General features: G+C 46.6%; 1 protein-coding gene across 1 annotated transcript in view; it reads left to right on the top strand.

Annotated features, from left to right (window-relative positions):
- The window catches only part of LOC138249665 (tyrosinase-like), a 28,034-nt gene extending 15,245 nt beyond the window's left edge, over positions 1–12,789 (top strand). The window contains exons 2-3 of the mRNA XM_069203624.1: positions 3,042–3,246; positions 8,681–12,789. Of these exons, the coding sequence (XP_069059725.1) occupies positions 3,042–3,246; positions 8,681–8,754 (279 nt within the window). The 3' untranslated portion in view covers positions 8,755–12,789. The remainder of the gene's footprint in view (positions 1–3,041; positions 3,247–8,680) is intronic.
- Positions 12,790–13,113: the final 324 nt, after the last annotated feature.

The following is a 13,113-nucleotide window of genomic DNA, read 5'->3' as shown; positions in this document are numbered from 1 at the left end:
TTTCTGGTTCAGAGGTACCCAGAATTATATCTACTAAGGAAGGGTTAGATCTCATTCCCTCTTCACTGATTATGTGTCCTAAATAAACCACACTTTTTTCAGCAAACTTACATTTACTCAACTCAGTAGTCAGCCCCAGACACACAAGAATCTCCAACACTGTTCTCAACCTCTCATCATGCTCTATCCTGTCTGCCCCAAACACCAATATATAATCTTGAAAGAATCTCACACCATATTTGTTTCCAAATAAACTATTCATCAACTATTGAAACACAGCAGCTGCTGTTGCTAATCCAAACGGCATGTGTTTAAATTGATAGCACTCAAACGGTGTGATAAATGTCATATATTTCCTAGATTCAGTTGTAAGGGCTATTTGATGGTATGCGGACTAGAGGTCCAACGTGGAAAACCTTTAGCTCCTTTAAGTGATGCCACCATTTCTGTGATATTTGGAAGGGGAACCTGATCAATGACAATGTTACTGTTCATGTGGCGCAATTCTACACAAAGACGGATGTTCCCATTGCTTTTGTGTGCTATAACGACTGGCAAAATCCATTCCGATTTTTCTGCAGGTTCAATCACATCACATTCCGATAGCTTTTCCAACTCCTTTATTACTTCTTCTCTGATCGTAACAGGGATCATTCTTGCTTTATGTATCTTTGGTACTGCATCCTTCTTAAGTACAATGCTGTGCTCAAAATGTTTCAATAAACTCAAGCTTTTCGTAAATACATTCGGAAACTTTTCCATCACTGCTTTAGCTACTAAGTCTTCCTCTTCCGGTATTAAAACCTTTTCAGCACTATTAGGATTTAGAACAATATGTAGGTTTCCTTGATCTACCCAACCTAGGATGGGTTATGTTTAGCCACATACATTTCCCTCTAGCATTTCTGCCTTTAAAGGAAAAATCTTTCCATCTGTATCCCAAAATATCAATTTGTTCACCCGTGAAGCTTTTCGGGGCTATATCTGATAGCATTAGATGTGAACCAATTCTTTCGCCAAATTTTTTGTTCGATACATCCTCACTCACAATAGTAAATAGTGAACCAGAATCAGCATACATGTTGATTGCTATTCCTCCTATCAACATGTCACACAAAGGTTTATCTCTTATGCCTTTGTCATGAAAGTTTCCATATTTGCAATCTATGGTTAATTTTCTTAATTCAGCCACATTGTTGTCTACTGTTTCCTCTTTGTTTTGTTTTTGCTGAAAGAATTTATACCCTAATATGCCCATGCACACTTTAGGTGCAAAATAGGTGTCCAAATCTTTTAAAGGTGAGCTATCTGTCGGATTTCACCAGGAATTTTTAGACACGACAAAAACGCACCCACTCTCCCCCTCTTTAAGTTTGGAAAGACTTAAAAAATGTTGGATATACAGTATAACAAAATAATGTGATTTCCCTTACTTAGTACCCCTACTAGTCCGCATTCCTCCCCCTTTCCACTGCCCTTTTAGGCCATCTCGTGCACCCTTCTTGTCCTATAATGTATTTCAATATTATGTGCCAACCTGATGGATGGAAAATCTGACGCTCAAGCACTTCCAACCTTACTGAGCAAGTTCCGCCCATGATTACTAGAGCTGCGTGGACTGCATTCTTGCTTTCATCCAAGGAGGAGCTTTTCTCTAATGGGCCAGGGCTTCCTTGGTACCCCTTGGTCAAGTCTCTAACCAGATTGATGATCATGACGCATATGGTTATGTTCAACCTATTTGAGGACTAGTGATTTACCTCCTTCTCCAGGATCTTGCTCATTCACACAGAAACACCTGTAAGGAGTGTAGATCTTCCAGACGGATGAGTGAGGTGTTCCTCTCTTCCAGAGAAACAAAGCACCTGTAAGGAGAATAGATCTTCCAGATAGATGAGTGATGTATGCCTCTACTAAACAGAAGAAAGGCACCTGTAAGAAGTAGAGATCTTTTAAACAGATGAGTGATGTGTGCCTCTCTTACACAGAAACAAAGCACCTGTAATGAATGTAGGCCTTCCAGACAGATGTGTGATGTGTGCCTCTCTTACTGAGAAACAAAGCATCTAGAAGGGGTGTTGTCTATCTACACAGACAAGCAATTGGGGCCTCACTTACAGAGAAACTGAGCATATGTGAAGAGTGGAGGCCATCCACACAGACAGGTGAAGATTGCTTTTTTGACACACAAACAAAGCCTCTGTGAGGAGTGGGGTCACCTGTGCAGATGAGGGATATGTGCTTGTCTTACATATTTAATATCTGGCAGACGTGAACCCCATGTACACAACGGAGAAGTGGTTGAGACGTGCTCTCCTGCAAAGACACTCAGGGGCATATTTACAAGTGGTTTGTCCCACCGGTGATTCACTTATTTGACGCACCCGCAGCACAGGATGCAGGTCTATATCTACAAGGCCATGCAAAGCAACTTGAGTGGCTTTTGATGACCCTTGTAGATATGGAGTAAGTTGTGGTGGATTTTCCCATGCAACACCCATGGATTTAGATGCATTCTCAGATTTACAAAGACTTGTAAACCTGTGAAAGTGTCAAAAGCCTACGCCTCCACAGAGCAGGCGTAACAAGTAGAAATATCTTTATTTCTCCTTGTTTGCTGCTCTTTCTAAGTGTCCTGCATCCTGCAGCACACATATATAGGGGAATATACCTCAGGGGATTGTTTTTGTGCAGAAAGGTGTTCTTTCCAGCACAAAAAGTCATTCCTACAATGCAGACACCCTTGCACCATGATGCAAGGGTGTCTGCGTTGGCGCATGGCATCCAATTGTGCGCCAGCACAGTGGAAGAGGACAGGAATGTGCTGTGTCTCATAGATACATTGGGTTCCTGCCCTTTTTTTTTAATGCAGGTCAGTGTTGCAAGAAGCCTTACAGCGCTGACCTACACCAAAATATTGTAAATAAGCCCCTGAATTTCTGGTGGTGGAGCCTTTTCTCCCTCAGACCACCACACTGAGCACACCACACCTGGGAGTAAGCTGGTTGTGTAACAATGTACATGCTCTTACTCTCTTCCAGGTTGCTTGCAGTGATTCAGACGTTTACTCCTTCTGTATTGAAGATGAAAATGAATGTGAGATACCTCGTCTCTTTCGAGAACCTGGAGTGAATGCACCACATTTGCCTACCACAAATGATGTGAAGGAACTCATGAAGTGGCGACTTTACGACACACCTCCTTACAACTCTGAATCAAATATGAGCTTTAGAAATTGCTTAGAAGGTATGGTATATTGTCACTAGATTAGTGTTCATTTTAAACCATACTTCTCCCATTTTGTTTGCTTTATATTTTAAAGACCTGGGACAAAATGAATGCAAAAAGTAGTAAAACTGCACATGTAGATTTATGTCCATGTGCGGGTGCAGATTTACTACCTTTTAAGAATCACAAATATTCCCAGAAGTGTGCCTGGAATGTTGTTTCTAGAGATCCTTCTGGCCACATCATATGACTACTCAAGCGATAGATATTTGATAGATTATTCTGTAGATTCAACACTTGTTCCTGAAATTGATATTGGAGTTTAACTGCAATGGGTGCTCTGAAGACTGAAGAGACTGCTGAGTAAGTGCCATGCTTGCAGCCCTACCTCAGCAATTGTTTTGATTTTTTCAGAGTATGGTAACTAATTAACAATTTTGTTTAGAAATGAAACCCGCCTACCGTTAATTGTTTGGTCCCAATTACGCATTTGGCGGACGGACCACCAGACCGCCATGTTGGCAGTCCCAAAAAGACTGCTGCACCGGCGGTACGTAGCACGCTGTATTATGATGTATACAGGCAGAACCACTGCCCGCCAAGCAAAAAAGGCAGATCGACAGTGGCGAGATGGTCTGCTATGTAGGCATCCAACCCCCATCCCCGTCAGCACCGCCGCCAACCGCAGAGCCAATTACAAACACACAGTTGCCGTAGCAACTGTACACCTTGTCATGCACTTGCAATGGCAGTCTGCATGAGGCTGGTGTGGGCCTCTCAGAGTGGCACAGTTGGTGCTGCAGCTCCGGGGGCCGTCTTCCATACCCTTGCCCTAGGTACCAGGGATACCATTTACTAGGGACTTGCAAGGGAGGCTGAAGTTCCAATATGTGGGGCAGTTTGGGGGAAAGAGATCTGGCCCAGGGAACCTGTTTAGCAGGGGCCCAGGGCACTTAAAATTTTGAAACCAAATTACCTTCCAGGCAAAAAGTGGGGTGCAACCCAAGCAAAAAGAGGCCCTTTCTCACACTCCCTATTCACTTCCCCTGTTAATTAAGTTCCTTGTCCATCATGTCATGTACCAAAACTCCCTGTTTTTTCAGAAGATGAGTTGAGAGTCATGATGGAGGAAATCATAAGAGTACAGCAACAATGTTTTAGAGCCCAAGTCCAACACACTCCTCTCAGTAGGAAAATTGAACTGTGGCAAAGGATTGTTGACAGAGTGAATGCTGTAAGCACTACCCTGCGCACAAAGCAAGACATTAGGAAGGGGAGGAACAACCTCAGGGGCAAGGGCATTCCTTGGCCCGCAGGCAACAGATGGAAGCCAACAAGACTGGTGATGGCCTTCCAGTGCCTTATTATGTCGCATTTCCTGGGAGGAGAAAGTATTGGCCATTCTGCATCCTGAGGGCTTGACAGAAATACCTGGGGAAGAGGAGTCTGGTAAGTTACAGCACAAAACCTGTCCAAAAATGCAATGTCCTGCATGCTCACAGCTCACCTTTTGCTACTGTCTTGTCCTAGTAGTTCACCAACATTCCATACTCAGAGTGTCTGAGATGTAACATTGTCATTGTGTATTGTTGGACCCAACATCACAGCTACCAAGGCCCATCACATGCCATACGTCAAAATGGTATCTGTAAGTCTCACAATATCAAAAAACATCCCAGGACACATGGTATGTCACAAAACATAAATGTATGCTCAAACCTAAAAGCAGCCTGCCTACAGTTATTTAATAACCAAAATGTGACTTGTGTGTGTGACTCTAACCACCAGTCCAGTGTTCTCGTGTTCAAATACCCCTGTTTATTAATTCTCAATTGAAGAGTACTCACTTGGGAGGATACCATTTCTATGGTGTGTGTAGTGGAGGGAGTGACCTGACTGCAACTCCCAGAAGGCTTTGTGTCTGTAACTTCAACCACCAGTCCATTATTCACTTGTCCAATTGCCCTTGTTTTTTAACTCACTCTCAATCGAACTGTACTCACCTGGGAGGATACCATTTTTGTAGTGTGGGAAGTAGAGGGAGTGTCATGACTGCAACTCCCAAGAGGCCTTGTGTCTGTAACTCCAACCAGCAGACGAGTGTTCACTTACCAAAATCCCCCTGTTTTTAGCTCTCAATTGAAGTGTCCTCACCTGGGAGGATACCATTTGTATAGTGTGTGTAGTATAGGGTGTGACCTGACTACAGCTCCCAGGAGGCCTTGTGTCTGTAACTCCAGCCACCAGCCCAGTGTCAACTTTTTCAAATACACCTGTTTATTAACTCTCAATTGAAGAGTACTCACCTGGGAGCATACCATTTGTGTGGTTTGGGAAGTAGAGGGAGTGACGCGACTCCGACTCCCAGTAGACCTTGTGTCTGTAACTCCAAACACCAGCCCATGTTCACATGTCCAAATACCCATGTTTGATAACTCTCAATTGAAGTGAACTCACCTGTGACTGAGCAATATACAGATCATGCTCAACTCAGAGATGTGTCTGTCTACCAAGCTCCATATTGACCTACTACCCAGCATTAAACTATTGAGGACAGGAATGATACCTTACCAAGTGTGTACAATGATGCCCATATTTATATTTTTTAGCGCCGCATTTGCATAATTTGTTTACACAAAAGCAGCGCAAACTTACAAAATATAATTATATTTGGAACGTTTGCATTGCTTTTGCGTCAAAAAGTGACGCAAATGCGGCGCTAAAAAAGTATAAATATGAGCCCGAGCGTTACTAAGGCCTTGAGTTGTATCACCAGATTGGTAGTCTAGGAGGCTGGCCTGGCTTATAGTGGGTACCTAGTGGTACTTACACCTTGTGGCAGGTCCAGTTATCCCTTATTAGTATATTAGAAGTGTTCTAGCGGCTTAAGCTGATAGAGGTAGCTATAGCAGAGCAGCTTAGGCTGAACTAGGGGACATGAAAATCTCCTTCTATGCCACTTATATCACTTAGCACTATATCATAAGAAAACACAATACTCAGAGTTACTAAAAATAAAGGTACTTTATTTTAGTGACAATACGCCAAAAGTATCTCAGAGGATATACTCCCTTAGGAGGTAAGTAATATACACAAAATATACACACACAAACCAAATCAGGTAAGTAAACAGTTAGGAAAGAAAGTAGTGCAAACACTGTAGAACACAATAGAATGCAATAGGAGAAAGTAGGCCTAGGGGCAAAACAAACCATATACTCCAAAAGTGGAATGCGAACCACAAATGGACCCCAGGCTTAGTGTAGTGTGTAGAGGGTCGCTGGGAGTGTAAGAAAACACTAGGGGTGTCCAAGGTACCCCAGTTGGGCAATGCAGGACGGGTTGCTGGGGACCTGGGCTAGGCTGTGCACAAAGGAAGTCTTGCAAAAGTGCACAGAAGCCCGAGCAGCTGCAGTTCACGCAGTACACAGGATTACTGTCTGGCGTGGGGAGGCAAGGACTTTCCTCCGCCAAATTTGGACAGAAGGGCCACTGGACTGTTGAAGAAACTTGGACCCAGCTCCTGTGTTCCAGGGACCACGCTCGTCAGGATGAGAGGGGACCCAGAGGACCGGGAGTGTGCACCACCAGGAAACAGTCGAGAAAGCCGGCAGGATGAGGCTCTACAATGTTGCTGGTAGTTTTCTTGCTACTTTGTTGCAGTTATGCAGGCGTCCTGGAGCAGTCAGCGGTCGATCCTTGGCAGAAGTCGAAGAGGGAAGTGCAGAGGAACTCTGGTGAGCTCTTGCATTCGTTATCTGGTGAGATACCCACAGGAGAGACCCTAAATAGCCCTCAGAGGAGGATTGGCTACAGAGAAAGGTAAGCACCTATCAGGAGGGGTCTCTGACGTCACCTGCTGGCACTGGCCACTCAGAGCTGTCCATTGTGCCCTCACACCTCTGCATCCAAGATGGCAGAGGTCTGGGACACACAGGAGGAGCTCTGGGCACCTCCCCAGGGAGGTGCTGGTTAGGGGAGTGGTCACTCCTCTTTCCTTTGTCCAGTTTTGCGCCAGAGCAGGGCTCGGGGATCCCTGAACCAGTGTAGACTGGCTTATGCAAGGAGGGCACCATCTGTGCCCTTCAAAGCATTTCCAGAGGCCAGGAGAGGCTACTCCTCTCAGGCCCTTCACACCTATTTCCAAAGGTAGAGGGTGTAACACCCTCTCTCAGAGGAAATCCTTTGTTCTGCCTTCCTGGGACCAGGCTGCCCAGGCCCAGGGGGCAGAAACCTGTCTCAGGGGTTGGCAGCAGCGGTAGCTGCAGAGGAGACCCCGGAAAGTTAGTTTTGCAGCACCCGGGCTCTATGCTGGAGACCCGGCGATGCATGGAATTGTCCCCCCAATACCAGAATGGTATTGGGGTGACATTTCCATGATCCTAGACATGTTACATGGCCATGTTCGGAGTTACCATTGTGACGCTACATTTAGGTGTTGACTTATATGTAGTGCACGCGTGTAATGGTGTCCCCGCACTCACAAAGTCCGGGGAATTTGCCCTGAACAATGTGGGGGCACCTTGGCTAGTGCCAGGGTGCCCACACACTAAGTAACTTTGCACCTAACCTTCACTAAGTGAAGGTTAGACATATAGGTGACTTATAAGTTACTTAAGTGCAGTGTAAAATGGCTGTGAAATGACGTGGACGCTATTTCACGCAGTGGCAGTCCTGTGTAAGAATTGTCAGAGCTCCCTATGGGTGGCAGAAGAAATGCTGCAGCCCATAGGGATCTCCTGGAACCCCAATGCCCTGGGTACCTAGGTACCATATACTAGGGAATTATAAGGGTATTCCAGTGTGCCAATCAGAATTGTTAAAAATAGTCACTAGCCTGCAGGGACAATTTTAAAAGCAGAGAGAGCATAAACACTGAAGTTCTGGTTAGCAGAGCCTTAGTGATACAGTTAGGCACCACACAGGGAACACATACAGGGCATACTTTATGAGCACTGGGTCCTGGCTAGCAGGATCTCAGTGACACAGGCAAAAACAAACATACATACAGTAAAAATGGGGGTAACATGCCAGGCAAGATGGTACTTTCCTACAGGTAGCGACAGCAAACACATTGACACAGCACTGCACACATGATAACTGCAGTTACATATACAACAAAGTTCTGTGTTTGCCTGTATCTCACTCAACTAGGCCTCCTAATGGTCAAAGGCACCTGTTGCATCTACACTGTTTTGGCTTTGCTGTTGATAAGATGTCATTTCAAGCCCATCTTCCCAAGCGCAACTGCACATTTCATGAGCTGCTTGAGTCTAATAATCTAGGCAAGCTCTGCACATGTCATGTCAAATACTCCAATACCATAGTAACATAGTACAAAAGGCTAACCTGCAACTTACTAATGGCCAATGTCTCTGCTTACTGTAACACAAAACCTTTGGAGGTAGATGTCACACTTCATCCAGTAACAATGTACTTCCTTCATCAACAGGTGAAGCTGCCACTGGACACCTGGAGGCCACCCAACAGACTCCCACTACTCCCCCTAGAGGAAGCCCTCAGTGATGATGACACTCCTGGACTTCGGGATGTGGAGGACAGTCCTGAATCATCCAGGCGGCAATATTGAGACTCCATGTTGCCACAATGTCACCTCCCAGCCATGTTACATCAGCATCCAAGGCAACAATGCACCCCCCCAACCTGTGGACCTAGCAAAGTTTCCACCATCTTGTGCCTCCAGTCCTGGTTCTTGAGGTGCACCTTGACACTGCTGACACGGAGGGTCCAGGACCCAGTTGAAGATGGCACCCTGTGCCAACGGTGCATGCTCGTAGGGGTAGGGTGATTGGGAGGGATGCTGTGGGCCTGTGTAGTGAGGCAACTGGGGCTGCTGTCTGCCAGGACACCATCAGTCACGTCTTGGGGGTCTATCAGGAATCCCAAGGCATGATGGGCCAGGTGTTGACTGAACTCCGGGACATAAAGCAGCTGCAGACTTTTATAATGGACAAAATGGATGCCCACAACGACAACATGGGGACACCTATAGGGGTGCTGAGGTAAGTCAACACCACCCTGAGCAGGGCTTTCATCTCACCATCTACCCCTTTCTGTGTGGCTACATCACAGTCAAGTACATCTGTGGCACACACAGGAAGGGAGCCACTGCCAGAGGCACAACCAGCCTCAGACACCCCTGTCTCTGCAGCAGGTAATCCCCCCTCACAAACAGGGACATCCAGCAAAGAATGTAGATGGTGCGGATGACAAGACACCCACTGTAGGAGGCTGGCCTGGTTTGTAGTGGGTACCAAGGGGTACTTACACTCTGTACCAGGTCCAGTTATCCCTTATTAGTGTAGAAGAGGTGTTTCTAGCAGCTTAGGCTGATAGAAGGTAGCTATAGCAGAGCAGCTTAGGCTGAACTAGGAGACATGCAAAGCTCCTACTATACCACTGGTGTCATATGCACAATATCATAAGAAAACACAATACACAGATATACTAAAAATAAAGGTACTTTATTTTTATGACAATATGCCAAAAGTATCTCAGTGAGTACCCTCAGTATGAGGATGCCAAATATACACAAGATATATGTACACAATACCAAAAATATGCAGTAATAGCAAAAGGAAGTAATGCAAGCAATGTAGAATTACAGTGGATTGCAATAGGAGCACATAGGTATAGGGGCAACATAAACCATATACTCCAAAAGTGGAATGCGAACCACAAATGGACCCCAAACCTATGTGAACTTGTAGAGGGTCGCTGGGGCTGTAAGAAAACAGTGAGGGTTAGAAAAATAGCCCACTCCAAGACCCAGAAAAGTAGGTGTAAAGTGCACCTATATTCCCCAGAGAGCACAAAAGTCATGATAGGGGAATTCTGCAAGGAAGACCAACACCAGCAATGCAACCAAAGTGGATTTCCAGACGAGAGTACCTGTGGAACAAGGGGACCAAGTCCAAGAGTCGCGGCAAAGCCGAGAGTGGGCAGATGCCCCAAAATGCCAGCTGAGGGTGCAAAGAAGCTGCAACCGGATGGTAGAAGCTGTGGATTCTGCAAGAACGAAGAGGGCTAGAAACCTCGCACTTTAGAGGATGGATGTCCCACGTCGTGTAGAAGCTTGCAGAGGTGTTCCCACGCAGAAAGACCGCAAACAAACCTTGCTAGCTGCAAGGGTCGCAGTTAGGGTTTTTGGATGCTACTGTGGCCCAGGAGGGACCAGGATGTCGCCACTTGAATGAGGAGACAGAGGGGGTGCACAGCAAGTCAGGGAGCCCTCACCGAAGCAGGCAGCACCCGCAGAAGTACCGGAACAGGCACTTGGAAGAGGAGTGAACCAGAGCTCACCCGAAGACACCAAAGGGAGTCCCACGACGCCGGAGGACAACTCAGGAGGCTGTGCACTGCAGGTTAGAGTGCCGGGGACCCAGGCTTGGCTGTGCACGAAGGAAATCCTGGAAGAGTGCACAGCAGCTGGAGCAGCTGCAAATCAAGCGGTACCCAGCAATGCAGTCTAGCGTGGGGAGTCAAGGACTTATCTCCACCAAACTTGGACTGAAGAGTCACTGGACTGTGGGAGTCACTTGGACAGAGTTGCTGAGTTCCAGGGACCATGCTCGTCGTGCTGAGAGGGGACCCAGAGGACTGGTGATGCAGTCTTTTGTTGCCTGTGGTTGCAGGGGGAAGATTCCGTCGTCCCACAGGAGATTTCTTCAGAGCTCGTGGTGCAAGAAGGAGGCAGGCTTCCCCCAGAGCATGCACCACCAGGAAACAGGCGAGAAAGCAGCAGGATCAGCGATACAAGGTTGCAGTAGTCGTCTTTGCTACTTTGTTGCGGTTTTGCAGGCGTCCTGAGCAGTCAGCGGTCGATCCTTTGGCAGAAGGTAAAGAGAGAGATGCACTGGAACTCTGATGAGCTCTTGCATTCGTTATCTAAAGAATTCCCCAAAGCAGAGACCCTAAATAGCCAGAAAAGGAGGTTTGGCTACCTAGGAAGGAGGCTAGGCTAGCAACACAGGTAAGAGCCTATCAGAAGGAGTCTCTGACGTCACCTGCTGGCACTGGCCACTCAGAGCAGTCCAGTGTGCCATCAGCACCTTTGTTTCCAAGATGGCAGAGGTCTGGAGCACACTGGAGGAGCTCTGGGCACCTCCCCTGGGAGGTGAAGGTCAGGGGAGTCATCACTCCCCTTTCCTTTGTCCAGTTTCGCACCAGAGCAGGGCTGGGGGATCCCTGAACCGGTGTAGACTGCCTTATGCAGAGATGGGCACCACCTGTGCCCATCAATGCATTTCCAGAGTCTGGGGGAGGCTACTCCTCCCCAGCCATCACACCTATTTCCAAAGGGAGAGGGTGTTACACCCACTCTCAGAGGAAATCCTTTGTTCTGCCTTCCTGGGCCAGGGCTGCCTGGACCCCAGGAGGGCAGAAACCTGTCTGAGGGGTTGGCAGCAGCAGCAGCTGCAGTGAAACCCCGGGAAAGGTAGTTTGGCAGTACCCTGGTCTGTGCTAGAGACTCAGGGGATCATGGAATTGTCTCCCCAATCCCAGAATGGCATTGCGGTGACAATTCCATGATCTTAGACATGTTACATGGCCATGTTCGGAGTTACCATTGTGACGCTATACATAGGTAGTGACCTATGTATAGTTCACGCTTGTAATGGTGTCCCCGCACTCACAAAGTCCGGGGAATTTGCCCTGAACGATGTGGGGGCACCTTGGCTAGTGCCAGGGTGCCCACACACTAAGTAACTTAGCACCCAACCTTTACCAGGTAAAGGTTAGACATATAGGTGACTTATAAATTACTTAAGTGCAGTGGTAAATGGCTGTGAAATAACGTTGACGTTATTTCACTCAGGCTGCAGTGGCAGGCATGTGTAAGAATTGTCAGAGCTCCCTATGGGTGGCAAAATAAATGCTGCAGCCCATAGGGATCTCCTGGAACCCCACTACCCTGGGTACCTCAGTACCATATACTAGGGAATTATAAGGGTGTTCCAGTATGCCAATGTGAATTGGTGAAATTGGTCACTAGCCTGTTAGTGACAATTTGTAAAGAGAGAGCATAACCACTGAGGTTCTGGTTAGCAGAGCCTCAGTGAGACAGTTAGGCAACACACAGGGAACACATACATATAGGCCACAAACTTATGAGCACTGGGGTCCTGGCTAGCAGGGTCCCAGTGACACATAACAAACATACTGAAAACATAGGGTTTTCACTATGAGCACTGGGCCCTGGCTAGCAGGATCCCAGTGAGACAGTGAAAACACCCTGACATATACTCACAACCAGGCCAAAAGTGGGGGTAACAAGGCTAGAAAGAGGCTACTTTCTCACACCCACCACTTCCAGCAAGTTACCTCTTCCATAATGTCATCCTTTGTGTGCCACACATTGTCTCTGTTGACTCATCCTGAACCACTTTCCATTTCCAATAGGATGAGTAATCTGGACTTTGGACTGGTGTGGCATCTACTCTAATGAATTCATCCACAATGACTGACCCGTCCACTCCACTTTTATTTTCATTCATGCACAAATTTTAATTTATATATGTGCACCGAAATAAATACATCCATCACTAACTCATTGTCTGCTGTCTTTAATTTCACATTTAGCTATGTGGATATGCAAGACCATGTGAACTATACTATGCAGAGAACCTCATGGGATGTAACACCCAGACAGCTGGCAGTACGACAGTACATGATCACAGAGTCATCACACTCCAGTGCTTCTGCATCTGGTGGTATGACATCATTAATTATCAGTGATGTGCCACAGGCACTTTGGCCAACAATGATGTTGGACCAGGCCATTTTTGGAGGGTCACCCCAAACTTCTTGCCGCCATCCTATTTTTTCTGACCTGTTTTTGTTGGCTTTAGGACTCTGGGCAGT

This window comes from Pleurodeles waltl, chromosome 8 (genome assembly GCF_031143425.1).
Source record: "Pleurodeles waltl isolate 20211129_DDA chromosome 8, aPleWal1.hap1.20221129, whole genome shotgun sequence".
Lineage (NCBI taxonomy): Eukaryota > Metazoa > Chordata > Amphibia > Caudata > Salamandridae > Pleurodeles > Pleurodeles waltl.
This window is presented reverse-complemented; position numbering and strand designations above follow the sequence as displayed.